Source organism: Pleurodeles waltl, chromosome 5 (assembly GCF_031143425.1).
Source record: "Pleurodeles waltl isolate 20211129_DDA chromosome 5, aPleWal1.hap1.20221129, whole genome shotgun sequence".
In the NCBI taxonomy this organism is placed as follows: domain Eukaryota; kingdom Metazoa; phylum Chordata; class Amphibia; order Caudata; family Salamandridae; genus Pleurodeles; species Pleurodeles waltl.
In genome coordinates this window covers 1,534,723,096-1,534,750,549 of record NC_090444.1, presented here as the reverse complement: position 1 = coordinate 1,534,750,549, position 27,454 = coordinate 1,534,723,096, and the positions used below count along the sequence as shown (strand labels likewise).

Sequence of the window (27,454 nt, the reverse complement as noted above, 5' to 3'; positions counted from 1 at the left end):
TTACTCATACAGGAATCCTGGGCAATGGAATCAATACCGATAATCGGATTCATGGAATATCATAACCCAGCAACGAAAACAAATAGGCCCCGTAGGCCAAAGGGAGGCCTTGCCATCTACATTAGTACCAGCCTTTTAGTAAAAATCTCTGAGCGTAAGGAGGAAAACGAACCTTTCCAATTTCTCCAGCTAGACGATTGGGGGAAAAACACACAGGAGCCATTGATTCTGGTCAACACATACATCAATCCTAAAAATAAAAAAATCGAAGCAAATACATTTTTAACGCAAATATTAAGGATAAAAGGTACAGTAAAATCAGCATTCTGGTTAATATCGGGCGATTTCAATCTCAGATTATTTCACATCCCCAGTGAGGATCACACCCAAACAGTGGCAAGAATGCCTAGCCAAACCATCCCCAAAAAACTCAGGAAAGACAAAATAGGGGAGAGTTTTATACGCACCTGTGAATTAGTAGGCCTCTTCGCGCTAAACGGACGGAAATGCCCCGATATCCCACCGGCATGGACAAGATTCTCCGGGAAATCAGTCTCCTATCTAGACTACACTTTAGTGTCCCCTGCTTTATATAAGTTAGTAAACACCTTCACCATCATAGACCGCACGGAAAGCGACCATAAGCCACAGGTATTGGGGATCTGTGCATCACCGCAAAAACCGGAGAAAGTGGCAGCCCTAAACGGGACACTAGGCACCGAAAATCTAAAGCGACTCAAATGGTCCTCAGACACCATCAAAACCCAGGCAGAAGAGGCCCTACGAAAACTAGAATCAAATACCACAAGTGGGTCAAAGCTGACAACAGTCTGGGAGAACTTTGCCCTAGATCTCACTAAAAAAGATTCCTTATGTAACACAAGAAAGGGAGCGCAATTGAATCATCGCCAAAGTTCACTTCTACCGCTGCAAGTGCGCAAAAGGAAAGCAGCTGTAGGGAAACTACTAAGGTCTCTACGTAAATCCCCAGATAATGTATCAATACTAACTGCCCTGAAAGAGCAAAGGAAATTGTACAAAAGGGATCTATGGACCTTTAAAAAAGCCCAAAAAGAGGTCCTGTGGGCCAAACTACATTTTGCGACTAAAACATCTGATTCCAAAAGATTTTGGAAAATCATCAATATAATAGACAATGGCGCAAAAGCAGGCAATAACGCAAACATAACAGAGGAAGTATGGGTAGCCCATTTAAAGTCCCATCTAAAAGAACGGATCATCGAAGAAGGCCCTCAAATTCAGTCGCACATGATTAGCTGGGATCCCAACATCCCGGAACCTTTGAAATTTACGGCACCAGAATTACTAAAAATCATTGGGAAGTCACGAATAGACTGCGCTCCCGGCCCCAATGGCTTACCGCAAGCACTATTTAAACAAGAAACAGAAAGATGGGCCAATTTCCTGGCAGCAATGTTTAATGACGTGATCACAACAGGCAACGTCCCGGCATCCTGGAAAGGCTCAGTAATCCACCCCATATATAAGGGTGGGTGCGTGCTCTCCCCAAGCAACTACAGACTAATCTCTCTTTTAGACGTTGACCTAAAATACTTTTCCTGCTGTGTGCTAAAACATCTAGAAGCCTGGATCACAGATAACAATATTCTACCCTTCAATCAAACCGGGTTCACCAAGCACCAAGGAACATTAACAAATCTTATGGGGCTAGGCTTGATTATAAACAGAGCAAAAACAAAGGGGACTCCAACCTATTTATGTTTTGTTGATTTTAAAGCTGCTTTTGACTGTGTCTCCCGCGGTAAATTGTGGGCCAAACTACTTCAGTGGGGGCTGCCACATTCTATTTTTAATGCCATCATAATGATATACTCTGATACTTGGGTGAAGGTTAAACTTGGGGATGGCTCTCACCTATCCAGGGCAGTCAAAACAACAGTGGGGGTGAAGCAAGGCTGTGTATTGGCCCCAACACTCTTTAACCTGTACATAGCAGACCTCCCCACCAAGTTAAATGGTCACTCATCCCACTCTCCCTCACTGGGCGGCCAACAAGTATCCAACCTACTATATGCAGATGACCTATTACTAATCAGTAATACCAGAATAGGAATGCAGAAATTGTTAAAGGCATTAGAAGAATACTCAGGCTCCAATGATTTAGAAATTAATCATAAAAAATCTAAAATGATTACCTTAAACCGCAGGCCATCCACCCAAGGTAAATGGCATATGAATGGGAAAACCCTAGAGGAAGTAACATCATACAGATACCTAGGATTGGTGGTGGATGCTAGAGGTAATTACACGGCACAAAAAGAAGCAATAAAAAACAAAACGCAGGCCCTTACTTACGCCTTTTGTAAGCTAGCAAATTCAATCTGTGGTCATGCTCTGAACCCATTAACAGCTGTAATGAGAGCGAAGCTTCTTCCAACTATCACCTATGGGACCGAAATAATGAGGGGGATGGAAGTAGGTCTTCTGGAAAAGCTTCTGATAAAAACCTATAAACTTGTTTTTCGGCTACCTGGGCGTGCATCGCCAGCCCAGGTCAGACTGGAATTCATGCTGGTCAAACAGTCGTTAGCCCGACCGGCGGCATACATTAAATGCTGCTACAAATTGAGCCGCGCTTCAAAGGGGTCTTTAGCCAATCTAGTCTGGCAGGAAATTATCCTAGAAAGAGGGAACTCCAACTACATAAAATTCCTAGAAGAGAGTAAGAGTCTTCTGAAATTAGATGAGATATGGAACAGGGCCTTACCCATCCCCATTTTCAATAAAGTAGTGAATAAAGCGAGTAAATTACAGAGCCGGCTAGAAGACAAGACCTCATTGTCCCAAAGGGGACATAGTTGGTTGATCCTTAACTCCTACAAAACATTTAAAGAATCACCACTTATGGCGGGCCCGTACTCACGGAAAATCAAGCAATCCTTTCTCAGACTTAGGCTGGGTGAGGTCCCTACCTTAGACCTCATGCCAAAATGGATGAAGGAGCGGCAAGCAGACTCCCAGGAGTGCCGTCTCTGCCATCTAGCAGATGAAAACCTGATGAATGTGGTCTGCATTTGTCCAGCCCTGGCGGCCGAAAGGAGACTCTTGCTGAAAAAAGAATTTAACGTCTTAAGAATTAGATCTTGCAGACAAGCACTAATTGCAGCCTTTAACCCTCAAAATACTATATTGAACATTAGGCTGGTTCAATTTCTGGAAATTTTCACTCATAAAACCACGTCCTCTCGAAATGTCCAGATAGAGGGAGGGCGGAAACGATAGCGAAATTCATATAATCTGCTTCGTATATCCTAAAGAAGGGAAGGCTCCTATGTAGTTCACAGAGTTGCTTAGCTCGTGTCATAATAAAGTCCGGCTTCAACAATCAGACGTAAGTAGGGGTAGATAAAATTGATGGAAGGCCTCCCCCCACTTTGTCTTATTTTTACCAATGTCTCCGTTGTCTGCCACTGTTTTCGTTAAATATCTCGGGGGAACGATATCTCATATAGCTTTTCATTTTAAACATAGGATTTTATCCGGCGTTGTATTCATTTTACATAAAAAAAATAAAAAAAAGATTGTTCTGTTGTCTCATTATTAATACTCATAGCACCAGTATGTTCCTTTCTTAAAATCTGTATATAGAAGAAAAACTCACTAACCACTTCACCTAAAGCTAAAGAACTGTAATTGCCTTTTTGCACTAAAATTGTTCTGTTAAATGTTTATGTGGAAGGAAAGTTGTATGGTTTTAATTAACTAATAAACTTGTGTTTTACTACTACAAATCAGAGAAGGATAAAGATGAGCCAGAGATCTCCTACTCATGTAAGCAAACCAATCAAGACTTTCCAGGAAGCCTCAACATCATGTCCGGAAATTGATTCCTTACATCACCCCCCAAAAGGGAAAGACACTGAGAAGATAGACTAAGATCCACCTCGCTCTCCTATTGTTCAGCGACTTTATGATGTAGATACCATGTACAGAACAGCGGTACAAAAGGCAACATGTTAAATAAAACAGCCCTAAAAGTCAGAGCAGGCAAAGAATTCAGTGGAGCACCTAGTAAAGACACAATTTGAGCCAGTAGAAAATATTCAGGTCGGAACTGGATATTTATTTAACATAGAGTTCTGGAAGCCTGAATGGAAAATCTGAAGAACAATCACACATCAGCCTTTGTGTGGATGACTATCAGTATTAAACAATAAAGAATTCCTAAGAACAATTATTAGAACGTTGGAATGTTGGGAGCTCCATTTAAGACAATAGAGTGCTCCAGACTTCTAATGGCTGGTAGAAGCCCGAAGCTCCAACATTCCAATTTTTCGTTCACAGCAAGGCCCGAGGAGATTCCAATCTCATCGGGCTTCATGAGGCTTTTGTTTTATTCATTAGAACATTCTGCCCTCTAGTGGCACAACTTTCTAATAGCCTTAAAGCCCTCCGTAGCTAGGCTATACTGACATTAAAGTCCCGCTCCCTTTTTAAAGGCCCTCGCCTTTGGCTCAGGCCTTCAACGCTGGAGTGGGCCTCTAATGGTCTGCATAGCCTGCTACGGGGGCTATATTAAAACCAATTAGTTTTGGTAGTCTTCCAACCGTGTGAGTTGTACAGTGTTGCCAAATTACATTAAGCAATCAAGGTCCTAAATAGACTTACAATTATATCCTAGCAATGTTAAGCTACAAGAAGCTCAGATACGTTTTATAAATCTTCACAGTACATTGACTTAATATAATAAGGTGAAATGCTTCTGCATTTTGAAGAACTTCACTTTATGAATTTTGAAGAGACTATCATATTTGTATACAATGTTTGCTGCATGCATTACATGCCACACATTTTTATAGCTCAGCTCGTGCACAGGCTCTTAGAGCCAAGCAAGACCTTTGTCTCAGCTCTCCCCGTTATTCTTATGTCTTGCCCATCTCAACTTTCTCTATATCATTGCAGAGAGAAAGGCTTAAATGGGAGACAGAAGTGTAATATATTTGAATTAATATTTGTGTGCAGCACTCATGGAGTGCAAGGAATTAGGCTCCTTTAAGTGGAATTCAGTTTCACATTGGGATAAACTGTGGAAAACCAGAAGATAATGCAATTAGGTGAGACTTCAGGGTAATCTAACCGCACATGCTTAGCTGAAACTTCTACAACAAATATTAACTTACGAACTAGCAGAGGAAATTCATTTTAGGTGGGTGTCTTTAGGATGTCAACAGGTTGGGAATTGCAGGCTGTAGTAGCCAAGGTTGGACGGGACATACCAGGCAATGAGCATTTCCCCAGGAGGACGAAAGAGTGTGGGGGCCTCTTTTGTTACTGGGGCCAGTTTTGTAGCAGTGCCACAGTTTTAAAAGCACTGCAGAGTTCCTTGTATATCCAACAGTTTTCAGGCAACAATAAAAGTGCCAAGATAACTATGGTGACTAATATGCCTGCTGGAGAGAGATGGGGTTTTGTCTAGTAGCAATTCTGACTCATCTTCAGTAGAATTGTGGTTTAATATGCCTCCTGCGAAAAATGTGTACTACTCAGATCACAAAACAGTATTTTATGTGCATAGCTCAGTGGGATACAGCTATTGTCCCAGAGCTCCTTTTGTTACGGTGCAGTTCATAAGTTACAGTCATAATATACCACAGCGAACTATGATTTGCCATCAAAGAGCTGCATGCTAACTGCATGTTACAGGTTAAGAAGTTATGTTTTTTCTCCTCAGTCCTTGATCATACCAATTTTGCTAAAAAGGTTTTGTTTGGAAATAAATTGTTATTAGTAAAGTCAACCCTAACCATAGTGTTATGTTCGGAATCCTGAGTTTATGTTCCCTCAGACCAAGCACTGTTAAAAAAAAAAATCCTACTAGTATGGATAACATGTGAATCCTACACCTTGAAGTCCCCTTTGGCAACATTTTCTATACACTGATTTACACACATATGATTCATTGTCTCTGAGTGTGTGATGTAAAATGCTCCCACACCCTACGCTGGTAAGAAAGGAAATATATAAAAAAAAAATACATGTGAGAGAGAGGCAATGGGGAGATGAGAGGCACTGTTAGAGGGTGGTGGTGAGGAAATCATTGAAGAACCTCAATAAAGATTGCCGTATCCTGCAGCACTGTGAGGTCATTATTTACTATGTTTTAAAAACTAATGAAGTTGAATAAATAATGAACAATGTGTTGTAGAATGCACCACTTTTTTCAATTTTTTTCCCAAATTTTCTTGAGGGGTTGATCCTCCACGCCTCATTGTAGTCGTCAAGCATGCTCTGTGCGCACCATGGGGGGTGGTCTGCCAAAATTTGCCTGGGATGCTTTGGGTTCCCAGTCCTTAGTTCTGTATTTACTTGCTTCGAACTGCATCTGAGACCTGCCAGGCCAACAACTGAGATGTCTTCTGCCAGATAAGGAGGCTTGCTATAATAGAATATAGCATCCCATTTGAAATTAGAAGAACTATTTGTGAGGATGGCAACACCATTGATGCCAGAACAAAAAGTACGACCACAGTTTTTGCGGCGTTTAGTTGCAGAAAGTTCTGTCACCGCCAATTCTGCAAACGTTCTCCTTGTGCTCCCAAGGCAGCACATTCACAATGGGTGCTTTGCCTGTCTTTGCCAGAATTATACGAGCCAGCTAACTATTTTGAAACACGATATTGCATATCGGTTTCATAAATACAAAGGTAGTGCCTAACCTCACTTCAATGAAGATGTATTTCTCCAATCACAATTAAATTCATATCCATTAGTTATTCGTATATGACACTGACTTTTCTCTTAAATCCAAACAGGTTGTAAGAAGGTACATTCTTGGATCCATTGTGGAGAGTGAAAAGAACTATGTGGATGCTCTGAAGAGAATTTTGGAGGTATTTGTACATTTGATGACAGTAACATTTTGTCTGCAGAAAAACGTAAAAATGTATGTTATATATAATTCTTATCCAGCATAAACTTTTTGCATCTAAAAGACTTCGTATGAAATGTTTCTATTTTTCCCCTGATTTTCAGGAATATGAAAGGCCACTTTCAGAAATGGAACCAAAGTTATTAAGTGAGAGAAAACTTAAAATGGTCTTCAACCGAATTAAGGAGATTCTTCAGTGTCATTCACTTTTCCAGATAGCCCTGGCTAGCCGTGTGTCAGAGTGGGACTCAGTTGAAATGATTGGTGATGTTTTTGTGGCCTCTGTAAGTACATGCATGGAATTGGATGACTATGAATATGCCAAGATGAGAAGTGTTTTTATAAAATGTTCTCTTTATTCCCCGAATGCAAACGTGATACGATATTTTCAAAATGACAGAAATTCTTTAAAAACAAATAACTAAATTAAAAGGGCACACCAACATCTACATGTAAGCGTGCAGTCCTATTGTTTGCCTCGTAGAAATATTTAAAAACCGCTGCCCGACAGCTCCTTCACGTTGTTTTCCTTGCATCCTTCAAAATAGGCCTTTAAACAATGTGCGCATTTTGTGAAGTTTTGACATTTACCTATGAATAGACTCTAAAATGTATTACATAGAAAAATACTTCTTAATGTATAATATTTATAATCAAAATAATGTAAAGTCTGAATGACTAGGCCATGTTTTTGCTGCCCTAGTCTACAAGCATCAAGTGCTTAACTAGCTTCATGCGATCCTTACCAGGCATGCTTACGGAAAGCAGGAAGAATGCTCCAAGGAGGGTCTTCTTAAGCCTAGCTAACCAAATACTCTTAATGCAATAAGATTCAGATTGTATAAATCGAGGATTATTATGTGACAGGAACTTCAATACTTGTTTCTATATTGTTATTATTATTCTCGAAGGGAGAAGCCAGAGCACTTTCCAGGAAAGTGAGCCATTATCAATCAAAACAAATTGTTGTACATGAAACAAGCCATAGATCAAATGAAGATGATAGGTTCGGAGCAAGAGTTAACATCTGAAATCAAACAGTTACTATAGCTTGCATAGACCTAGCAATAGTAGTAGCAGCAGAACTAGAATGGATGTGTAACATGGAACAACATGTTCACATGAGCAGAATTTGGGCGCTGATGTTGTGATTTACAAAATGGCATTTTCCTGTACTTAGATATATTTCTCATATGGTTTATAGAAGAGATGACCTCCATAAAACTATGCAGAAATTAATTGTCAATGGTATCTGTGTCATATAGGTTGATAATTTAGTTGACCTTGCTTCAGCTTGTGAACCTACATATATTTTTCTGAGAATGATTCTAAGATAGCAGCCCTTAGTCTCAAAATTAAACTGCTTCTTATTAGACTACTGTGAATTGTCCCTTTCCTTAAGTGAAGAAAGTGTTATGCCCATCTATATCTATTTTTGACATATTCTCCTTTGCTGGCTGAGAAGGTCAGCAGAGGAGATGAATATAGCTGAAAATGTATTGTCTTTAGGTTGTGGAAGCCCATGATGAAGTTAGGCTCCAGAGCCGAGAATCAGACAATCTCCACGGCTGGCCCAGCACTGCCCATTCCACAGCTGTCGGGCCCTCGGTGCAATACCAGCCATCACGGCACCTCTTCCAAGATGGTGTATCAGGTGCCAGTGGCGGCATGTGGGGTATCAGTACAGCCTTTACCCCATCCATTCTGGAGGTTCCCCATTTCTGGCCCCATTTAGTAGTTTTTTTGACTTCCTTTATCCTCCCAGTTGCAGTCAGCTGCTTAGAATCCTCCTTCCCTTCCTGAAATTGGCTGGGTGGATGTTAGCACAAACATTGACCATCGATCCCCCTGGTTTTCTTCAGACCTTGCCAGAGAAAGAAGGGTCTGTGAACAGCTGGAAAAAATGGAGCAACAAAGATGCTTTAGAGTACAAGCATATACGCATATATCCCCCTATTCTGCTCAGTCCAATTTTTTGCACAAAACATATGGCAAAGAATGCTCTGCATTAATTTTTGAATTTTGCTAAATTCATCTTGCAACCTAATTCTTGCAATCTCGAGATGTTGCCTTCTTCTAAAGTTTCAGATTTTTGTGAAGATAAAATTAAGAAATTACTGGTTAATTTTGGATCTGTGAGTCCGCATGCATCCAGTGAGATAGCTCCCCCCCCCAAGTTCAGAAATAGACTGCTCCCTTAATATGTTTAGATCCATTACCATACCACTGCCTTTGCAAATATTTATATCATATGCCAAATTATGAGTCCTTTGATACCTTAAGTATTCAGCACTTTCCAAATCACTAAAACCACAAACGAGGGGGAGGTTTAGCAGTTGTCTATAAAGACTTTTTTACTTTTCCTACTTAAACCAGCAGTCATTTCTGACTTTGGAGCACTCTCTCTGATGCAAAGCAAACCAGCATACCACACTTTACGAAATACTGCTCTATAGGCCCTTGTCCTAAATCCAGCTTTCTTGAGTCCCTTGTCAACTTCTTAGAAAGAAGTGTCTCCCTTGGAAACCTTACGGTACTGGGAAACTTCAATTCCCATCTTGCGGAGAGTAGTAACAGTGACACAATGCTCTGTGTGATAACTTCCTGACTTTGGTCTGAAACAATGGGTAAATATTCGGACGCATACTGCTAGTCATATGCTGGATGGCATCTTTTCTAATACTGCCGGTTTTGAAGTGAATGACTGTCCGGAAGTCATTTGGTCTGACCACAAAATTCTACACTTTCATTTTCCTCTAAGGTTTTCTAAACCTGCCTCCGGCCCCCATCATGCCCCAAACTAATGTGGTGCCAGCATGGGGTAGGACGAATCTTACTGATTTGAAGACTAACCTGGTGACCTCAACACCTTTTCTCTCTAGTAAGGTTAATGGTGCCACTGCCACTTATGCTTCGCACTGCTATAAACAAACGTGTCCCTTTAAGCAAGTTGAAAACAATTAGATCCCGGTCTATGGCCCAGAGATACTAAGAAAAAGTGCAGAAGACAGGAAAAGGTCTGGAGAGCTTCTTACTCCCTGGAGGAAAACGTTAAATATAGGCAGCTGATTCTTTATTATAAAAATTTGATTAAATCTGAAAAAACGATATATTTCACTGGTATAATTCGAGCGGCTGAAAACTCAACCAGAGAGCTCTTTCAAATGAGTAGCAGGTACTTAAAATAACTAAAATAACTAAATTGGTATGTGATTTTGAGGACACAACCAACTCTGTATAATTAAGAAGTTGCCTAATGTCCAGCACAACCAATTTTGCTTCATGATCAGTAAATCAGCACAAATATAAAACTATTTCTTGCCCACATCAGTTCCAAAGCCTCAGAGCAGCTCCATTGTCTCAGAAAAAAAGTTATCTGCTTTCCAGTTGCCTAGCCATTTCATCATTTAATCTTTAAAAAAGTGTTGAACACTAGTTTCATCCAAGTTGGAGATGGTTCAGTATGATAGATAATATATTGATATACCTAAAGTTCTAGACCAAGATGTGCGGGACAAGGGGTGTCAAACCTGATATTAGGGACTCTGAGATAGGGTTTATGAGTCATGAGCCAGGAAGGACACAAACTTTATTGTAAATATTTCCAGATGTTGTTATATTCCTCTTCTACAACTTTCTCAGCCTGAGCAATGTGTTGAAAAAGTATCTTGTATTTTCAGTCTTCAGTTAGTCAATTCAAAATCTGCCTCACAACTGTAATAAGAGAAAGGTCAGAGGCACCAGACATCCGCCCTGGCTTCAGCTATTTAACATTATAACCCACCACACCCTTTCTGCTCACAAAAGTGCAGCTTCCCACTTGATTTTTTTGTATTTATTTTTTTAAGGTTTTATTGTGAACACTGCAATACAGTACAAAACCCAAATGGGATCGAAGTCCCAGTACTTGTAAACAATTGTATACAATAAATCAGAGAACTGGGAGAACAGATAGGACAATGGGATATTGTCAATTGTGGTTTGAAAAACATATTGTGCTGATCAAGTCAAACGGGAAAAGGGAGCGGGTAAAAGAAAAGGTGTAGATAGAGATAAGAGATAAGAGATGGGAAGTAGACAAAATGTTGTGTTATAAGACCCTCGGGGTGAGAGTAAAAGAAGGTAGGGAAGATAAGCAAATAAGCAAGCCAGCCGGGTGGCGTGGGCATGAGTACTGAGTCATCTGGCCCCCTGAAGGTAGAGGGTAGGCTCCGTACCGTGTCGACACCTGGATTGGGAACAGGTCACAGGGCGCATTTACCATGGGCCGTCCGTGCCAGGCCGGGTATCTTTGCCTTGAGAGTCATAGCGTCAAAACGGTAGTATACCTTAGGGTAGTGCATTGTCAAGGGAATCGCGCAATCAGGAGATTGGGGCTTAGATCTTTTGTCTTCACTCGGCCAGTTCCAGCTTATTACTAAGTGTCCTACCAATTGCTCGGAAAGGTGAGTCTGCAAAAGGAGTCTGCTAAAGGAAATAGGAGGGACCAGTATCGAGTCTCTGGTGATATTGGGAAAGAGAAAAAAGAGAAAGAAGGGAAGAAGGGGGGACTAGTGAGGAGGGAAAAGAATGGAGAAAAGAAAAAAGAGGGGAGTAGGGAAGGGGAGGAGAGGAGGAGGAAAGTGGGGGTGGGAGAGGAGGGCTTATGGTTTCGGGTGATCTACGATCGTCCCCCAGTGAGGAAGGGGGCCCACTCCTGGGTAAATATTTGAGCTTGGTCTTTCAGGTTGTAGATGATTCTTTCATGCGTGGCCGTGCAGGTCATGGCTATGATCCATTCTTCCGGGGATGAAGAAATCTCCGACCGACAGTGACGGAGTATACAGATTTTTGCAGTGGCTAATGCTGCATGCAGCAATCTTTTGTGTGGTCTGGAGAGGTCTGGGAGGGAAGTCGTGTCTTGTAGAAGTATAAGGGGGGGGGAGCGGTGACGGGAGTAACATAGATTCGGCCAGGGTGGAGCTCACAACATCCCACAGTGGTCGGACCGTTGGGCAGTCAGTTAAGATGTGTTTTAGGTCACAGTATGTCTCTGGACATCTCCAACACTTTGCATGCGGGAGGAGCCCTGTCCTATGCAATTTTGCTGGGGACCAGTGGCAGTCGTGTAAGACCTTAAAGAGGCAGAACTTTAATCATGCCTCCCGGGTACCTCTGTCCAATGCTTCTAGGATGTCTTCCCAGTCATCTGGGTCTAAGGGCTGTTGTAACTGGATTTGCCCTTGTAAGCGTAGCTTATCTAGGAGAGGTTGGGAGTAGAGCTGTCGGGTGATTAGGTCATAAAGGCCTGCCATAACACCCCTATGGTGTCCCCACTGCTGCAGATAGGCCACTATGGGTGAGGACTGAGACCCCCGTCGGGTAGCATCGGTCCCCTGTGAGATACAGTGCTTAAGTTGTAAGTATCTCCACTCTTGGCTCAGCTGGAGATCAAATTCCTCCCGTAACCTGGGGAAGGATTTGAGCACGTCGTTTTCCAGGATCTGAGAGAGAGTGTGGATGCCAGCCCTCTTCCACTGTGGCCAATTGAGCACTTCACCACCTATCCGAAGTCTGCTATTGCGCCACAGGGGTGCCTGGGCGTGTATGAGGGGGTGGACCCCAAGCAATCGGTGGACCCTTCGCCAGGCTGCTCTGGTTGCCTTTAAGATAGGGTTCACCGAGTTGGCGGATGGGAGGTCGTCGCGGTAAGGTCCCCCAAGTCCCTCATTCACAGATAACAGCTGCCTTTCCACTGCGATCCACTGTGGTGGGTCAGGCACTTTGGACAAAGTGTGGGACAGTTGTGATAGCTGTAGTGCTAATGAATAGTGTTCCACCGACGGAAGTCCCATGCCCCCATGGGAGCGGCGGGCTAGGAGCTTGGCAGGCGATAGTCGTGGTCGCATTGGGCCCCATACAAATGATCTGATGAGTGCATCTATGCTTCATAGCGTGTGAAGAGACACCTGTAAGGGGAGGAGTCCCAGAATATAGGTGAAGCGGGGTATCGTGACCATCCTGACCGCCTGTACTCGACCCCACATGGAAAGGCCCAGTTGGGTCCATTTTGCAAAATCGAGTTTCGTCCATGCAATGAGGGGGTCGATGTTGTCTGCCACCATGTGCACCAGGCCCGGTTCGACTAGCACTCCCAAGTATTTAAGTGTGTTGGCGTCCAACTAAATGGAAAACCTAGTGCTGCTTTTGTAGTTACCTGCGAGACGGGGGGCACCTCGCTCTTGTCCCAGTTGATGTGGTAACCGGAGAGAGTTGCGAATCCGTCGATGACCTCCAATAGAGCTGGTATGGAGCGTTCTAGGTCCGTGAGAGTTAATAGGACATCATCGGCATATAGGTAGATTTTGGATATACCTTCAGGGAGTATAAGGCCAGATATGAGGGGGGAGGACCGAATAGCTGCGGCCAGAGGCTGCATTGCCAGTAGGAACAAGAGGGGGGGAAGGGGGCAACCCTGTTGTGTACCTCTACATATAGGGAAGGGGTCTGAGAGGAAACCCCCACAATTGACTTTTGCCACGGGCTGGTCGTAAAGTAGCCGCACCATTGAGGTAAATTTGTCTCCCAGACCAAATCTCTCCAAGGCCATAAACAGATAGGGCCATTCTATGCAATCAAACGCCTTTTCGGTGTCTAAGGACAAGGCTAACGCCGTCTCCGGTGAGTCCCTCGAGGTCCATAGGATATTGCATAAGGTGCGCAAATGGTTCCGAGAGGTGCAGCCCGGTACAAACCCCACTTGTGTATGGTGGATTAAGGACAATATAACTTTGTGCAATCTATTTGCCAGGACACTTGCTAGAATTTTGATATCACGATTTAGAAGAGATATGGGACAACAACTGCCACACAGCAGGAGGTCCCTCCCGGGTTTTGGTATGATGGCTATCGTGGCATTATTGGATATGGCCCCTAGTGTCTATGTTGAACAAGCTTCATTTAGGGGCTTGTGTAGGATATCTATCGCCTTTTTCCCTACCCATTTATAAAATTCCACTGGGAATCCATCCACTCCGGTCGATTTGTGGTAGGGGAGGTCGGAGATGACTCTGTCTAATTCCTGTCTGCCTATTTCCCCTTCTAAGAGACTGCGACCCTCATCTGACAGGGAGGGTAAGTCAAGGCCTTCTAAAAAGGCTGTAGTCTGTGCCGGACTGGATGTTATTTCTGGCGTGTAAAGGCGGCTATAGAACAACGCAAATTCTTTTGCAATAGCTGGCGGGTGTGTTAGTATTTCCCCGGAGGAAGCATGGATGGCCGGGATAGCTAGAGCAGCTGTTCTTTGGCGGAGCTGGGCTGCCAGCAAGCGCCCCGATTTCTCGCCCTGTTCATAGTGTCTCCCTTGTAACCTCTGTAGGGCATGTTCGGCCTGGGTAGTATATAGCTCATTAAGGGCCATTTGGGCACGCTCTAAATGTCGGCGTCCTGATAGGGCGGGGTGTGCGGTGTATTGTCTAGTGAGGCGACGGATATCGAGTTCTAGTGCCGCCTGCTGTTCTTTTCTGTCTCTGTTTACCAGTGCAGTGTTCCGCATGAGTTGTCCCCTTATCGAGGCCTTGGCTGCGCCCCACATGATGCGGCTAGATTCAACAGTACCTAGATTATCTTGGGCGAAGATGGCCACGTGGTCTTGCAGTTGTAACTTACCTAATCTTCAGGGTTTGTGGCCCGGGGATACTAGTCCCAATTGGATGGCTACCCTGATTGGGGAATGGTCTGAGAGGCCGCCTTCTAATATGCTGTTGTCATGGGTGTGGGCCAAGAGGTTGTGGGATAGAAGAAAGTAGTTGAGACGGGATTGGGTGCTGTGTACCGGTGAGATGAAGGTAAATTCTCTTTCTGTCGGGTGGGTCAGCCTCCAATAATCCTCTAGGCCGTTGTCCGAAAGGACGTCAGTCTCTAGGGCTCTGTCTGCATTATTACTTACATCCAGGGGTCCCATTCTGTCCAGTACCGCGTCTATAGCTATGTTTCAGTCACCCCCTATTGCATAGCGAGATGCTCCTATCTCAGTCAGAAGCCGATTGATTTGTAGGAAGAAGAGGTGTTTAGGACCCGTTGGTGCGTAGACGGAGCCCACGCATAGTGAGGAGTCACCTATCTTTAGCTTGACAAATACATAGCGGTCCTCGGGTCAGTCCATGATTTGATGACCGTATGGAGGAGGGTTTTACGCAGCAATAGTGCCACCCCGCATTTTCTCTGGATGTTCTCCGTACTGGGTAAGGGTGGGCTGCAGCTAAACAGGACGGTACCGACCGAGTCACGTCATAGTTTGTCGGATTCTAGTCTGTCCAGGTGTGTCTCTTGTAAGAGGGAAATGTCGGCCTGTTTGTTATTAAGATAGGACAGAACTTTTTTCCGTTTTATGAAGTGGGTGAGGCCATTTACATTCCATGATATGATCCGTAGAGGTACTGCCGGTTCCTTGTTCGAATCAGGCATCCCAGCTCCTTAAGGAAACCTACTCGCGGGTGTGGGCACTAAGGGAAGGGCAGAGGAGGAAGGGAAGGGGTTAGAGAGGGGGGAGAGATAGGGACTTGGCTAGGACTCTAGAAGCAGGGTAGAAGGAGAGGGATGGGGGAGGAGGAAGGAATAGATATATAGGGTGGTAAGAAGAGGGAAGGGAAGGGAAAGGAAAGGGGTCTGCAGAGAGAGGAGCAGGTGAGCAAGGCTGAAGGAGAAAAGGAAGACTAGAAAAGAGAAAAGGAAATCGGGACTAGGGTCCCGGCATTCTTGAACTGTAACCTGCGGGTCTAAAACCCAGGTCAATTGAGCCCCAGTGCCCGGCCAGCGGGCTCTGTGCCGATGGAGGCAGCGTCCGTGCGGCACCCAGGCCCCCCGTACTGATTCTTCCATCTGCGCGTGGGTCTGGGCGACACGGGAAGGATATGAGAGACACGAGGGAGGGGGGAATTGTGTGGGAATTGTGTAGAGGGCATGTGTGGCTCCCATGGTAGCTTAGGTCTAGAGGCGTAATAATGTTGTGCCTTTAGAAAGTGAGAGGGGGAAGGGGGGAGGTGAGGGAAGGGAACGAAGAGCGTGGATCTGCAAGGTTTGTAGAAGATAGGATAGCCGTGAGGACCATGTTTATTAATTTTATCTAAAGCGCTACGCTGCTTCTGTACACTAGGCAATTGCGTCTATACTCTACTCTACGCGTCTGTACTACCCACAGTGGGCCTTCCACAGCACTCATTGAAAACAAACCAAGCCAAGACGAGTTGGTAGGAAATGGGAACAATGGAACAGTTCTAACCGTTCCAAGGGAGGGGGGTGTAACCTCATGTTACCAGACTAGTCTGGTCGGGGATGTGTTACTGAAAAGGGGGGGGTTCTGACTCTCTAAGAGAAGAGAGAATAGGAAAGGATGCACAAAAACAGGTGATAGTAAGCAAGGACAATCAAAAGCGATCAGAAACAACAACAATCGGGGCCGATCAGAGATAAAGACCCGCAGTATTCGAATGTCTAATGAGTTCACAAGATCAAGTACTCATCTCTCCGTTTGGTCTTCCCCACCACCGGATCTCTTTGGCACATCCGTGATAGCCCAAAGTTTATGATGACGAGGACTCCGAGGGGCGCTAGTGTTCGATCGACCTCAGGTGGGGGCCACTGTGGGCTTTAAAGGGGATCTGGATTTATCTCTGTCTGACAACTGAGTGTACATCGCCACCACCTGGAGTACTTGGCCCCTGTCATCATAGCTTTTTGTGAGTCTCTCTAGGTCTCTTCCCCTGGTTTAGGGACCTATGGTTGCTCTTCCCTCCTGGTCAGATGCAGTTTCTGGATGGCCGGCTCCCGAGGATAGGCCTGTGTGTCCTGGGGGATCTGGGTTGTCGTTTCCATGGGTTGTGTTTGGTCGTGAAGTCTCTCTAGGAATGTTCTCAGGTCCTCCGGGTTGTAAAAGGTCTGTGATTCCCCGTTCTTAGTGATCCACATCCTGGCTGGCTCAAACAGACCAAATTTCACATCTAAGTGGCGGAGGCGAGAGCGGAGGGAAAGGAAAGCTCTCCTTCGATCTGCAGTCTCTTTGGAAAAATCAGCTGAGAGACGGATTTCCAGGGTACCCAACCGAAGTAGGCCTTGCATTCGGGCTGCCTGCAGTAGTTGGCGAGCCTGCCCATGGCGCAGCAGACAGGCTATGATTGGGCGAGGGCGGCCCTTTCCGACTTGCCTCTTAGGGCCAAGTCTGTGCACCCTTTCAAATTCCACAGGAGGATCAAATGTTATGTCTGTTAGCTTGGAAAGTGTGTCCCGTAGGTAGGAGAGTATGTCAGCGCCCTCAATGCCTTCTGGAAATCCAAGGCGAATATTGTTCCTGCGGCTCCTATCCTCCAAGTCCGTCAGTTTGCCATGAAGGTGCAGGAGTTATTGGTCTCTGTCGGTCCAGGAAGCTACTTGGGTTTCCACTGTTGTCACCCGTTGATCTAGCCCAGAGATTTGCGACTGGAAACCCTCTATCTCCAGGTCTTGTCTCTGCCGTCAGCGCCACCATGGCACTGTCCATACCCTCCAGTTTGCGACCCACCGCCGATATCTCCTGCAATATACGGTCCATTGGTGCACCTTGCGTGTCCTCTGCCATGATGCTGTTGATATGGGGGTGGGGTGGAGGGCCCTCCTCAGGAGGATCTTTCTGTTGACGCAGGGCTTCAGAGAAGAGTACTTGGCGGGCTGGTTTACCCAATGATCTGCCTGTCGTCTTGCCCCTGGGCATTGCAGGTTCCCCTGTTCCTGCAGGGATCCGAAGGCTACCTGTCCTTGGCGTTGGAGATGCAGGGAGCGTGATAAATGTAGAAAATGTAGAAAGGGGGGGAGGGTGCCAGGTGGTCAGCAAGTTCAAATGGATACTTCTTTGTCTCACAGGGCGACCTCAGAAGACTGACATCCGGATGCTTGGACAGCGTATGGAACCTAGTGTAGGTGCAATCTCAGGTAGTCTCTGGCAATCCCTCACTTTTCCAAGAGAGGGAGGAGGTCAGCGTGGTAGTACATCCAGACGAACATTGATGAGAAGGCCACCTGACGCTTACCGTCCCCAGCCTCAGCAAGGAAGTCCGCAGGGAAGAGGAAGGATTAGGAGTGAAGGTGGGGTGCGCCCCCTAGGTCGAGTCTCGTGAGTGCTTAAGGGCCCAGCTGTTGTTGTTGCCCCTGTTCCCCTTTCTTCTTTCTTTCCCTCGTTCTTTCTTTCTTCTTGACAATTTTTTTTTTTCCTACTTTCGTCTATCTTTTTTCTTGTTTCTTATTTCCTTCTTCTTTTCTCCTCCCTGTAGGCCTCCACTATGACATAGGGTAGAGGTGGAGAGGCAGGTACAGCATGGGCCACAACTTAGGCCTCTGCAATGCCCTCACTCGACCAGCGTGTGTATGTCCGGGGCCCTCAGGGAGGGGGCTCCGTGGCTCACAGGTATGAGTCTAGTTCGGATGGTGGGGGGGAGGGCTGCGTGGTTCCAGGTCCATCTCCGCAGGTGGCCCGGGCCCCATCGATGCCCCCGCGAGTGAAGGAGTTTCCAGGTCCCCAGCCAGGTTGCGGGGGCTGGCGGGAACGTTCCTGTGCGCTCGCCGCCCCAGGGGTTCATGAACGGAGGAGGTCTGCCCCCGGGACCAGATCTCACAGCTATTCGAGGCTGCAGCTTGTGAGCTCACTGCAGGCCTCTGGTTCGTCCTCCGCTCTCCCCGTCACCCAGGGGAGAGCGAGTGTCCTCCAGCCAAGTCCGTGGCTCCTCCATGCCACGGTCTGCAGTGCTCGGCTTGGCAGTGGGTCGGGGGGGAGAGCGGGAGTGGGCAGGGAGGGTTTCCGGACACCCGTCACCCCCGAAGTCCACTACTGAGGGGGGTGTGCCTCACGGGTTGGGCCCCCCTCTTACTCGAGGCTGCGGCTTACCCGCCGCAGGCCTCAGTCTTGTCCTCCACTCTCCCCGGTTGCCCAGGGGAGAGCGCGCGTCCTCCTCCCAGACTTGCGGCTCTCCCGCGCCGCTGCTCCCCCGCACCTGGTCCAGCGATGGATGGGGGGCCCTTGGTGCGCCCCCCGCGCCGCAAACCTCGCCACGCGGCCTGCCGCCTAGCGAAGCTCATCTCCTAGGAGGCCATCGCTGATCGTGGCCAGACCACGCCCCCTTCCCACTTGATTCTTGTAATACCTCTCTGTGGAGGTAAAAGAAAACAGGCCCATTCAGACATCCCTCTAGTCTGTTTCTTCTTTTGAAATTTATATTCCTTCATAAAGCTTACAATGCTTACATCTGCTTTGATTCGGTTTTGATTTGGTTTCAGAAAGGAGATATGCTGTTATCTTCATTCTGTGTTATGTTCCTTATGTGCTCTCACCTCTGGGAGGATTTCTGATTTACTGCCCCTAATGACCAGAGCTGTGTGGTTAGATCCTGTCCCCCTCACTATGTGTTCTGATAACCAGTATTTTTTTTTTTTGTCCTCATAAAAGCCTGCATTTCTGCACGAGGGTCATCAACCTGTAACCGTCAAAAGTGATCTCTTCTGTTTGATCAACCCAAGAGGGAACATATATTTTCACCTATCCCATTCGTGATCGATTCTCCAGGCCATGCTAGTCAAGCCCTTGTATCTATACCAGCCAGACTTGTGGAGCTAACCTCCCGAAACCAAGGGGCCAATAATCATTGGACTGTATACAAGAGTTGTTACCACTTTGCTGGAAGTTTTCCCATATGGCCCAACAATCGTTACTCAGTGGGCCAATGCGCTCCAAACAACAAAAATAATTTATAGATGACAGCCAATAGGGGGTGAAGATGAAATCCACCTTAAACATATTTGTCTTCTAGCCAGCAATATCAATAAAACATCAGGTGCTTACCAGGTTTAGGAAGCTTCAAGTCCCAACCTGAACCTGGTGCTACCCCAAAAATCACTAATGAGAGAGTTACATCTACCTCAGAACTTATAATCTGTTTAAGTAGTCTTTCAACAGTAGCCCAAAAAACACTAAGGTAAGGGCAGATCCAAAACATATATATGTCATTCGCATTAACCTCACCACAACGTGGACACTTACTCTCTGACTTCCCTAAAGCTGATAACTTCTGGGGGGACCAATAGACCCTCTACAGGGTACTTCTGGGGGGACCAATAGACCCTGTAGAGGGTGAACAAGTGATTCTTCTTTAAAAGAGGCCGATCTAGTTGCAGACAGAGCATAGAACATGAAGATTCCCAGGTATTTACCACATCTAAGTCTGTTAGAACTGCTCCCCATTTCTTCTCAGGCAGAGGAAACACTGTCTCTGAAGCATCTAATAATGCCTGGTACCAGACAGAAATTTCTTTATGGACCAGAGCCAGAGATAATTTCTCCTCCCAAATGTTATTTGCAACCCCTCCTCTTGAAGGGTAGCCGCCCAACTTGCTAACTGATAGTATTTAAACTTTGAAACCTAATATTCAGTTAATTCCTCAAACCTTGATCAAGACACCAACCTAGAATCTTCAAAAATTTGTCCCCACCGCGTTACCCCCTTTAATGGGAGTGCCAACTTGTCTAAGAGACATTCAGAGGTGCCAGGGGAGTCCCAAACCGTAGCCCGAGAACTGTAATAGTTAATTTCTAATGCTTGTCGAACCAACCACCACACTCTGGTGGCATCCTTAAGAATCTTCAAATAAATCTTGTTAAAGTATGGGATGACCAAACTTTTACAAGAAGTACCTACCAGCCTCCTACAATTCTTGAGTCATTGCACCCCAAAAGGCTGTTAACTCAGATCTGTCGTGTAACAGAATCCGCATATTCTTCAAGTGAAAAGCCAAGTAGTATTTATAAAAGTCTGGAGCTGCGATCCCACCTTTTTCTTTGTGCGTGCATAGTTTTTGCCAAGCAATCCTGACCCCCCCGGATGACTACACAAACAAGGTTAAATCTGCCTGTATTTTTTTAAACCAACACTTCTTGAATTCCAGAGGGATAGCATTGAACAAGAAAGTGAACTTAGGAAGGATAATCATTTTAAGAATATTAACTCTTCCTATAAAGGACAATTCTCTAAGGCAAGGAGTAACTTGAATCCCCAAATATCTGTTGCTTAACAAGAGGGCTATTATAGGCGGTATTCCAAAACATAATTTCTGTTTTCTCCGGATTTACAGAATAGCCTAACACCCAACCAAAATCCTCTAAACATTGTATAATTCTAGGAAAAACATACGTCAAATGACCGGTATAAATCATAAGATTGTCGGCGTATAAGGCGACCTTCTTTTCCCAACCAAAGCATTGAAAGGATGGAATCTGGCTGTCAGCCCTAATTGTTGCAGCCAAGGGCTCAATGTATAAAACAAAAAGAAGGGGGGACAGTGGACAACCCTGACGCGCCCCTCTCTCGATCCTAAATCTCTAGGGAATTCTATCATTAACCAAAATACTAGCAGTCGGGTCTTTATAGATAGCCTGAATTGCCCTTATAAATAGCCCAACTTGAAACCCTCCATGACATATTGTAAAGAACACCAGTTCATCCGGTCAAAGGCTTTGGCAGCATCAATAGTGAGAACTGTTAAAGGGACCCTTTCTGAAGTCACAAAATCCACTGCACCTAGTAAGTCGTGAGTTAGCTCATACAATTGTATGTTTGCTCCCTAGTTCCTGCTGGTGCTGTCTGTCCTTGGGCTGCAAAGGCCCCTCCTGTTGGGCCAGTTTTAGCTTTTGTGAGAAGTCTCCAGTGACTGCCTCTTTATAAGCCTATTCTTTCTACCAGCACTAATGTGGGCCTTCTCACCACTATGGGCTACAGATTAATTGCTGCTCCTTATGTTAGTCCAAGCTATCATGCTCCTCTTTCCTGCATGCCATTTATTAACATCCAGTTTATTCTGTACAACTTCCGCTGACCCCAGCCGCCATTCTGTATCACCCATTCCCTCTCAATTTGCTCTTTGCATGTGCTTAGTTCTGTGATGCCTGTACATGGCCCTATTTCCACAATATTTCCATCTAAAGTCCTGAGCTTAGGAAAGCAGAGTAACAGGTAAATCTGTCTCGTCCTTAAGATGACAATCTTAAGGATTACCAAAAATTAAAAAGGCTTTACGGACAAAATTCCACAGAGAATGTGGCCTAGATATATGATTTGTTCAGGCAACCCAGCCAGGATGGGCATCTTCCTGCATGAAAACAGTGCTTAGAGTCATTTTCCTGTTTCTAAGTGTGCTCCAGAAGGCACCACACTTAGAAAGAGGAAACAACGAGAAGAAATAAAGTTATTTCACCTTGTTGCACTTCTGTTGGGAAGGTGTACAATTCTAACACATTCCCAGGTCTACCAGTGTTGCTAAATCTGAGAATGGTTCAGAACACATGGGTGGGTACATAGGAACACCAATGCTCCACTCATGCAACGCATTCCCATTGTAGTGTAATGTAAGGCAGTGACTTGCTCTGTCTTACGTTACACCAGATTTACCAATCCATGTACGGCTGTGCAGACTGCCTCTGTGTGGCATTGTAAATCTAATTCTAGGTTTTGTGTCACCCTGCATTGCCTTGTGTCACCTTGCATGAGGCAACAGCAATGCAAAACCTTGGTAAATCTGGGTCTTTGTCCTTACAGTTGGAAAGCTAGGACAACAGTGCATGTCTGGTGTTAAGAGTGATGTGATGAATCAGATGATTAATTTAAAGGCCAGATATTCCTTGTCAGTTGTGGAGTGACCCACTTCATGCTACAGTAATTTCCAGCTGATATATAGGATTAGATACTCTCAACATATTTATATATAATATGAACCATAAGATTAGAAGAAAGAGGAAGATTTGCAGGTTGCATCCTGTCTTTCCAAAAGTCAGTCACACTTCTGTCGCTATGGGGTACTGCACCACTCCAGTCTAAGAGAGCCAGGTAGGCACTGTAGGAAATCAGACAAGTATGACCAAGGTGGGTTATCAGGAAATTATTTCAATGGGCCACCATGAGAGGATGCATTTGAAGTCCAGTGTTTGAAGGACAGTAGGAGTTACAGGGTTAGCCCAATACTCAGGACTTGTATAGTGACCTAGGTTTGTCCCTGTCTATGTCTTGTTGTGATGACCCATCAGGTGTGTGCCATTGGCCACCCAGCATCTTGTTACTGACTCCAGTTGTTCCCTATCTGTGTAGAGGGAGGTGCACACACAAACTAAATCAGCAGATCCGTGAGGTTGCACAACATCAGAGTTCTGTATACTATTTGGGGATGTTGTATCTGTAACTCTGGTGTTGAGGTAATCTTTTCCTGGCCTGCAGGTTAATACCATCCACAGTGATCATCACAGTGGCAGTGTCTAGTGGACCATTATGGATGGCCCCATTCTTAAGTAATGTATGTAGTGTTACAAAGAAACAGAATGTCTGTTCAACTATAAATTCATCACTTCCTGCTTCTTTGCCCAAAAAACACTCAGGCCCATATTTATACTTTTTGACGCTAAACTGCGCTAACGCAGTTTAGCGTCAAAAAGTTTTGCGCCGTCTAACGCCATTCTGAAGCGCCATGCGGGCGCCGTATTTATGGAATGGCGTTAGACGGCGCAATCAGACCGGCGCTGCCTGGTTTGCGTGGGAAAAAACCACGTAGACCAGACATCGCCGGCGTAGGGGGAAAATGGCGCATGGGCGTCTTAAAATGGGGCAAGTCAGGTTACGTCGAAAAAATCGTCTTAACCCGACTTGCGCCATTTATTTTCGACGCCCATCCCCCATCAACATGACTCCTATCATTGTAAAGATAGGAGTCATGCCCCCTTGCCCAATGGCCATGCCCAGGGGACTTCTGTCCCCTGGGCATGGTCATTGGGCATAGTGGCATGTAGGGGGGCACAAATCAGGCCCCCCTATGCCACAAAAAATTATTAAAATAAAAAAAAAAAAAACTTACCTGAACTTACCTGGGGTGGGTCCCTCCAGCCTTGGGTGTCCTCCTGGGGTGGGCAAGGGTGGCAGGGGGGGTCCCTGGGGGCAGGGGAGGGCACCTCTGGGCTCATTTTGAGCCCACTTGTCCCTTAACGCCATGCCTGACCCAGGCGTTAAAAAGCGGCGCAAATGCGCCGTTTTTAGCAACGCCCACTCCCGGGCGTCTCTTTTGCCCGGGAGTATAAATACCACGTAAAGGCCTGGGAGTCATTTTTTAGACGGGAACGCCTCCCTTGCATATCATTAACGCAAGGAAGGGGTTCACGCTAAAAAATGACGCACATTCCGGGAACTTTGGCGCTATTCGCCTCTAACGCCATAGTATAAATATGGCGTTAGTTTGCGTTAGTTTTGCGTCGAAATTGCGTCAAAAAAAACGACGCAATTTCGGCGCAAACGGAGTATAAATATGCCCCTCAGTTTTTCTTGCTCTCAACCACTAACAAAAACAGGTTTGACCACAAGCTTTTTGACTCTCTAAATCCGAACAGCTTTATGCTGACACACATCTTGTCTGTTAAAACATTTGTCTTCTCACTTGATGCAGACCTCACATTCAAGCCACATGTCAGCGAGAATACAAAAGCAGCAAATGTCATCTTTGTACACAGAAAATGTATACCCTTATCCCCGCTGATCTGCTAAATATGATTGTCCATTTATCTTAAAACTGGTTTTACTTCTTTATTGTCGAATCATTATGTATTATTTATTTTACATCAGCAAAGTTACCCTGCATAGTGGAATTACTGTGCACACAATTATTACCTTGATGGTTGATCTTTTTCTTGTTCCCCTTATCACCTCACTGATGTTTTTCCCTTCTCCACCACAACTTTACTGGTAAATACTGCAACTGTTTTGTATATGTGAGTAGGTCATTTGTGATGTTTTTACACCTAGCAGTGGTTGACAATTCACTTTCAAACATGTCACTATAGCTGTAAGAATCTAACTATTGTGAGGTGAACATGTCTCTTGATATACCTGTGTTCCAACCTGCAAAATGGCTGCTAGTAACCACTGCCCTGCGATCAGCCCCTATTTTGGTCTGCAATTGGCTAGGATAGTGCTCCCCAAACAGGTAGTCCTGGCTTGCAGTACCTTGGAGACTCATTATTCTGCAGTGTGCAATGGTTACCTATTAAGGTTTCTTCTTATCTTGAAAGAATATATGAAAAATTCTTATTCATGACTCAGGACTTTGAAGAGCCTTCATGAAGCTTACACTATCCATCAATGTTATTTCAGTAATCAGAAAGGAGAATTACTCTTGCAGTGGATTGTTCAAGATCGCATATTGTAGCAAAGTTACCTTTTTCTTTGAAGTCATCCCAAATTGTGCACCTTTTTCTGAATTTATTTGCTGGATTTAGAACTCTGTGCATTTTACCACTACTAAACAGTACTAAAGTGCCTGTGCTTCCACTCCAAAGCATGTGCTGCACATTGGAACCTTAAGCCATGCAAAGTTAAACATCATATGTGGGCTGCATTGGGTATTTATTCACCCACATATATGACAAAAATTTATTTCTAACAGAAGCACCATTGTGGTCTGAGTATGCTGCAGTTTAAATTCACTGCAGTGAGACATGGCTTTTTAAAAGTATCTTTGCGGTGTAGGAAAAGCCTCTTCTCATATATATTCATAAGTCACTCCTGAAATTGCCTTGTAAGCCCACAGAGCAGAGTGCTAATACATGAGGAGCACGGTAAACTGCATATTGAAGCCCACAAAGTGGAAAAAAGCCTAATAACTATTTCACATTATAGGCCTGACTTTTCCGTAACATGCCTTTAATTTTTTATCTCTACTGAGGAAAGGGGTGGAAAAATGTTTCAATGTTTTTTAAATCTGATTTGATTGAGAAATCATTGTCATGAGGTTGTTTTAGCGTTTATGTGGGCACATTTATCTTAGCTTGGGTCTGAAGCCTGTGCCCTCTCACCTAGTCACTTGTCATTTTATTCCTCTTATTATTGTAGAAAGGCTTCATTTTAGTGGCTCTTTTATTATTTCTATCAGTTGCCCTTCTATGCAGAATGTTATTTGTTTCTTTGCACAACATTTTCATCCTGTGCTCACTCCAAGGCTGCACACAATAGTTTACCGGGTATTGCTGGTCCAGAGAATACAATGTCTATCCTACACAGAAAGATACGTATTGCCATGTCAGGGCAGCTCTCAGAACAACAAGATGTTTTATTATAAAACAACATGCTGTCCCCACCACCTTAGAGGTAACATTCTAGCCAGCCTGCCATCCCATGCTGCATGTCGTCGCAGTTTCTGCTGAAACTCTGCAGTTCCTCTTCCTCTACGTGGGAGGACTGCCAGCAGACTAACAGACCTCTTCTTTATCTCCGAACACAGGTATGGGGATTCGGCTTCCTTCCCGAGACTAGACAGGTGGATTAGGGCCACCACTGCTATTTTCTCACATGCAGAAACTTAGTAGTGTATGTAGGGATATTACAAACTATTGTGACAATATGGTGGGACTCTTCCTGTGTTTCACATTCCTGGTCACTGCTGTAATAGCATTGCGTTTCATCATCCTCATAATTGTAATTGATGGCATTTAACATAAAAACGCAGTTGTTTCAATAAAACCTATTGAAACAAAATCCTGCTTCTTTTGTCTTTGCATGTATGAGACTTGTATAACTGAGAAAAATGGGTGCGATCTGTCCCACCACATTTTCCCTGATGAATCTGAGTGTCATGCGCTAGGCTCCACAAATCACTTTCTACCACTGGTACTGGTGAAGTTCTGCTAGCTGAAAGGGTTAGGCTGACAGCTGTCACACACAGTGTGGGATCAGATTCAGTCCTCCACACTCTGTGGTGCTTTTACCGAAATCCATCAGTCTCATTACTACAATGGGAGTCCTATGACATTTTAATTGTAATAATATAAGTAGAAAAGTAACTTTTAAAAATGTGCTCTAGGCTGCCTGAGCCAGCCATTCATAGGGGGTTGCAAATTGTGACATGCTTAGTTAATATGCATTAGCCAATTTGGTGTGTGACCCCTTCAAAATGTACAATTTGTGATGTGACTTATTAACACATAGATCCACTTACAATTTGCATTCCTAGTAACAAAGCTGCCAATTGTATATCCCTTATTTTGTAAATGGAAATAGTACATAACTTTATTATACCCTGTTTTGGTTACATTGTTAAAGCAGGACACAGTCCAAAGCTGAAGCAGTTGGCAGTACTTCAATGTCAGAAACATCATTTTTGTGTCCCAGCTCAAACTATTGGTTTTGACACCAAAAACCCAGAGCAGGATTGCAGATCCGGTTAAGGAGGAAGCACGGCAAACAGGCTTCTGTGTCACAAAAATTGTGGCTAATGTCATATGTAGCTGGTGTCCTGGGTCTGTCCTACTATGACCGTGCCTACTGCACCAAGTAAACCCTTTTCCGAGTTGACTGTCAGCGTAATGAAGGTGAGCAGTGAAAGGGTACTCGGCAAAGGAGAGCAGGACAGGAAAGAGCTCAGAACTCTACAGTCAAGCATCATACACAATAATACACTGTACAGCAGTTATTTTTCAATTACAAGAAAATACTTCAGCAAAATGAAATACTAAACACTTTGAAG

At 44.8% G+C, this 27,454-nt stretch overlaps 1 protein-coding gene across 3 annotated transcripts in view; it reads left to right on the top strand.

Annotated features, from left to right (window-relative positions):
- Positions 1 to 27,454, top strand: part of ARHGEF10 (Rho guanine nucleotide exchange factor 10) — a 949,815-nt gene that overhangs the window by 367,326 nt on the left and 555,035 nt on the right. For all 3 annotated transcript variants that reach the window (XM_069235817.1, XM_069235818.1, XM_069235819.1), the window contains 2 exons: positions 6,795 to 6,872; positions 7,015 to 7,194. In XM_069235817.1, coding sequence (XP_069091918.1) covers positions 6,795 to 6,872; positions 7,015 to 7,194 — 258 coding nt within the window. The remainder of the gene's footprint in view (positions 1 to 6,794; positions 6,873 to 7,014; positions 7,195 to 27,454) is intronic.